This window comes from Eucyclogobius newberryi, unplaced genomic scaffold, assembly GCF_026437365.1.
Source record: "Eucyclogobius newberryi isolate DKJ021-1_F unplaced genomic scaffold, fEucNew1.0.hap1 SCAF_2, whole genome shotgun sequence".
NCBI classification, from domain to species: domain Eukaryota; kingdom Metazoa; phylum Chordata; class Actinopteri; order Gobiiformes; family Gobiidae; genus Eucyclogobius; species Eucyclogobius newberryi.
Window position 1 is genome coordinate 17,763,280 of NW_027315834.1, and position 5,368 is coordinate 17,768,647.

General features: G+C 43.1%; 1 protein-coding gene across 1 annotated transcript; it reads right to left on the reverse strand.

Annotated features, from left to right (window-relative positions):
- kcna1b (potassium voltage-gated channel, shaker-related subfamily, member 1b) lies at positions 1-5,032 on the reverse strand. The gene is made up of 2 exons (XM_072453967.1): positions 4,562-5,032; positions 1-4,342 (listed from the first exon to the last, which is right to left on the reverse strand). Exon 2 carries the CDS (start codon positions 4,175-4,177, stop codon positions 2,687-2,689), a length of 1,491 nt encoding a protein of 496 aa, XP_072310068.1. The 5' UTR covers positions 4,178-4,342; positions 4,562-5,032; the 3' UTR covers positions 1-2,686.
- Between the last annotated feature and the right edge of the window lie 336 nt (positions 5,033-5,368).

The window sequence follows — 5,368 nt, forward strand, 5'->3', positions numbered from 1 at the left end:
AACAATGTCATCTCCGTTCCTTTCAAATTTATTTGATCAGAAAAATCAGAATGGACAGTTATTGTTGAAGAACCTTGCATAGGTTATAGACTATGCCTCATCAGTAAATAGCAAACCAGAACAGACTTCTAAACAAACTGTTGTAGCTGACCCAAATTGGGTCTTCACAAAAATCTTACTTTTTCATTTTCAAAAAACATGGCTTTGGCAAAATTGAAACAGAGACACAGAACAATCCTAAAGTCTTATGAGAGACAGAATAATAGTTATTGTTTTTCACCAGTTGAGTTGAAACATGTCACCGGCATTAGTTATGATGTTCATGCATTTCTCACTTCATTTACCATGCAGGTAAGACTTCACTGTGATATCAATAAGAAATTGCTTAATTGCAATATATTGTGACATGACAGTCTAATCTATAAACTGCTTTTAAATTAGTAATTTAAAAAATAGTAATATTAGTAAAGTCTTTCTACACAGAAAACAGTTTATTTTGTATATTGTATTTTGCTGCAATGACAATACTTCATTTGGTCCTGTTAAGTTTCTTGTAGGACTTCTCTACAAATGAACAGATACAGCAAACTTCCCCCATGAGTGTCAATGCATATTTTTTAAAATGTGTTCAGATTTGATAACTCCTTGTAACACACAGCATGCTTTTTATGGAGCAACTCGCCTTCCAGAATGATTAAAGGGATCTTTTACATGATAACCTCATGATGACACAGCAATGCAACACTATGTGAGGCGTTCAGATTAAGATGTTCTGGGCAGTGATGTGCTGATCTACTGTAGGAATGTTCAGCTACACCCACCGTGAGCAGAATGAGCAGGTAGATATTACAATGAAGGATGATTACTTAAGAAGAATCATATTTCAAATCCCAAATAACCAAATCTGGTGTAACAGTAAAATCTGCAGGTTCTGAGCAGTTTTAAACCAGACCCATAATTCATTATGTTACAATACATTGTGTCATCAAGCATCCTTAAAAAAGTAAATACATTTCGAGATCACCATATTGTTGCCAATCGATTTAAAATACATCTAAAGCTGCATTGTCCAGCCTTGAGATTAGCATTTGTCTGTAAACCCGTCTCGAGCTACAATGTTTTTGGTCAGACAGTAGTCTCTCCACTAGCCGTTTAACACAGTCAAGAGACTTGTTTAATTGGTTCATGGCAAAGTTTCCAAAAACATCGAGATAGTTATGTCCACATAAGCAGTAGATGCATGAGAAGGCAGTGCAAAGTTTGGCAGTTTTGTTCAGGAGTTATTTTTGGATGGATTCTTTACATAAGAAATCACCTCCAATAGCTGTGCATTGCTGCCACGTGTCATCAATCATGCATGGTGCAAAATGTAATGTGTCTGTTTCTGCAGTGCATCTTTATGGCAGGAGAAGATGAGCTGCACTTGGGACGCTCTTTAGGAGGCACTTCACTCAGTTCTAAAATGAGACAGGGTACAAGGCACTAGGCAACTAATTTTAGTTAGAGCAGTGACATTTGTTTAGCTATTACAACTATCCTTCATAAAGTCACTTTAAAGTCAAATAAAAAGTGGTCCACAATTGACAGAATATGATGATCCCATGCACTTGACCATCAGAGCCTTGAAGAAAAATAAAGGAAGATGTTGTAATTGAATAATAATGTCCTTTTAGTGTCTGATATTTTCTGAAGCAGATTTGTTCTTTAGCAGTTAGCTCCATCATGCACCTGATCCATAATCAGAGTCACTGTTCCCCTTGCCCTCCACAACTGCCTCCAATTTAGTACTGCCATCATGCGCTGAATATACAAAGCTTTCAGCCAATGGGCCTTGTCGCTTTGTTTCTGATCATGCCATGGTCTTTGAAAAGTGTTCCTGTTTCCTTAATAAGTTAACATTCAACACTTCAATGCAAAAAAATATATTAAATAACCAGTGCACTTTTGGTGAAAACAAATCAGTGTGATCGAGAATGAGCAGAGGTGAGTAAAAGACATGAAATGAGGTGATGGCTTATGCATGCCATTATAAGACAGGAGAGATCCTCCACATGCGCATTCCAAGCTTTATATAAAGGAGCTTTGCATTGCATCATCCTCCAGTGTGTAGCAGCAGAAGTGCAGTATAGGTCTTCCACAAAGCCCAGCATTGGTCCGTTAAGGTGCCTGATCACTATCCTATTTCATATGTTCACCATTACAAAAATAATAAAACACTTGTAATCCAAGCAATGTCTCTGTTGGTGTGGAGGTTGATTGTGTCATACATCATGTGCACATTACTAAATAGTATAAACCATAACCTTTTTGCAGTTTTTCTTATAATAATTTGGAATAGGTTATAATATACTTGTTTACAAATTGGAAATTAAAATCAAAATAAGATCATCATCAAAAACAAAACTCTCTGATGGCGTCTTTCACAGCATTAAAATAAATATTTTTGGTTAAAATATTTCCTCTAATTTAATTTTACAAGCTCCTCAAAAATGCCTTGATTTACAAGCACCTTAAAAATGAAATAAATAATAAAAAATGTATTTATAATAAAGTGTGCACTTATTGTCTATTTCTGTCCTGACTTCATCCTCCTCTTTTAAGTAGTCTATCTGCAATGAAGTTTTTTAGAAGATGAAGAAAAGCTGCTAATATTTTTACATTATTTACAGCGGTGCCGAGAGCATCCTCACACGTCCGTGAGCAGTTTGCCTTTGCTCACACAGTTCTGGCTGGGAGCCATGCAGTTGGCAGTTCGGAGGTTGGCTTCCCTAAAGTTATCGATGCTGTTGTTCATATCTTCATCTATTTCCATATATTCAGACTTGCTGACCACAGACGAGCTACGGCGGCTCGAGTTGGTCTCCGAGGCCAGGTTCTGCTGACTCACATTCAGAAACTGGGCCTGCTCCTCGCCCTCAGTCTCGCGGTGGTAGAAGTAGTTAAAGTTGGATACAATGACAGGTACAGGCAGAGCGATGGTCAGTACTCCAGCTATAGCACACAGCGAGCCTACAATCTTCCCCCCGATGGTGACAGGGTACATGTCCCCATAACCCACTGTGGTCATGGAAACCACGGCCCACCAGAATGCATCCGGGATACTAGTAAAAAAGGACTCCTTCTCTTCAGCTTCAGCAAAGTAGACAGCACTGGAGAACAAAATTACACCAATGAAAAGGAAGAAAATCAGCAAGCCCAGCTCTCGCATGCTGGCTTTAAGAGTCTGTCCCAATATCTGGAGCCCCTTAGAGTGTCGGGACAATTTAAAAATCCTGAAGACTCTGACTAAGCGAATGACCCTGAGTATGGCCAAAGATGTGGCCTGTTCTCCTCCACCCTTGCCTTCTCTGTTCTCTTGATCATCAGCAAGCTCTGTTCCCAGTGTAATGAAGTATGGGATGATAGCCACTATGTCAATAGAGTTCATCATGTTTTTGAAGAAGGCAGCCTTACTGGGACATGCAAAAAATCGGACTATTAGTTCAAAAGAAAACCAAATAATGCAAAGTGTCTCCACCAGGAAGAAAGGGTCAGTGAGGACATTTGGATGGTAATATACGGTGGTGTTGCCCACAATCTGTACTCGATCTCTCGGATCCTCCTTCAGTTCTGGTAACGTTTCCAAACAGAATATGACAATTGAAATCAGAATAACCATCACAGAGACTATAGCAATCCCTCGGGCGGGCCCCGAGCTCTCTGGATGTTCAAACAGGAGCCAGATCTGTCTCTGGAACTCCTTCTCTGGCAGTGGTCGTTCCTCCTCCCTAATAAAGCCCTCGTCCTCGCGGAACTTCTCCATGGCTTCTGCACCCAATTCATAAAATTTAATTTCTTCTGAAAACATATCTAGTGGCACATTGACCGGCCTCCTAAGCCGGCCCCCTGACTGGTAATAGTACAAGATGGCATCAAAACTCGGGCGATTACGGTCAAAGAAATACTCATTTCGAAGGGGGTCAAAGTAACGCATCCTCTTCTTGGGGTTTCCCAGGAGTGTATCTGGAAACTGGGCCAGTGTTTTCAGCTGTGTCTCGAAGCGCAGCCCTGAGATGTTGATGACCACACGCTCACAGCAGTCATGCTCCTCCAGGTCATGGTCGGGAGGGTAAGGGTCCTGCGGGTGCCCTGGCAGAGTGGACGTCTCGTCCATATTCTCAGTGGACACCACAGTCATCCTTCCTGCTGCGGGCGGGACAGGAGGAGGCAGCGACGTCAAATGCACGTAGTAGATCAGAGTGAACAGGCTCCTATTAGGGCCAGGAGCTGCGCAGAGCCCCCCAGCCCATCTTCATAGCCATAATCATCTTCATCATGCAGCAGGTCTTCTCAGGACTGTCACCTGAAACAAGACAAACACATGCTCTGACAAACATCTACACAACTATGTTATGCGCAGACCCACTAATAGCCAGTGGTGTCATTTTACCGCAGAATTCATGTTTGCAGTCTCGTTGCGTTCTCTATGCGCATTTCTCAACTGCAGTACCCACACACTCGTCACATTCACACCCGCATTTCATGTACAAGTATTTCATGTGTCAAGTGCTAATTAGCTTACCTGTTCGGAGTTGTGAAGACGCAGACGCGGACACCTGGCGGACACCCAGCACGACACGGCTTTAATACACTTATCGCTTTACACAATTCTTGAAATATTGATGGACTATGTTGTCTTGGTCAACATCCGTATCCTCACGGTGTAGGTTTTCTGTGTCGATCGGTGCAGCCGGTGGGATCCGGGCTCTAAACCGCAGCTGGGCAGTAAAATCCTGGGCTGACAGTTTGACCAAAGCATGCTGAAAACAAGAGTGGAGAGGTGAGGCTAAGTTGCAGCACAGGTGCTAGTGCAGAGGACTGGGAGGACTGGACTGCAGCATCAGCACAACGCACCACGACAGCGGAGGACAAGCCAAAATGTCAAGCCTTTGCAGGGGAAAAGTGCCCGAGGATCCCGCAGTGACAGCGAGCGGAAGAGAGCGGGTCCGTCTCGGGAAATTTGGAAGCATATTGCAGGATTTGATCCAGAGGAGGGGAAGAAGTGAGAGTGGACGAGGGAGGGGTTGGGAGGGAGGAGGAGGGGGGTTCGACGCAATGCAGACAGACTGTAAAACACTTCTACAGTGCGCTGCGGCGGAGAGTCAAATCTACCATCAAGCCCGGACCTTTATGTGAATTAGCCCAATGTGTGGACAGAGAGCAGCGATGGCAGATGCCAGACTTCTTCATTAGAAACATGTTTCCCTTTGTCTGCCCTCCGCGCGCACAGTCGGTGCGTGCGCCTCACGGTCGGGATGAGGTGGATGCTGTTTGGACAGTAGGGCAGTTCGCGATAGTTTTCACGTTGCCATGGTAACAGAAGGGACTT

What these genes read in the sequence shown, in the direction of transcription:
- kcna1b (XM_072453967.1), bottom strand. Translation starts at nt 4,177, where the DNA reads ATGACTGTGGTGTCCACTGAGAATATGGACGAGACGTCCACTCTGCCA.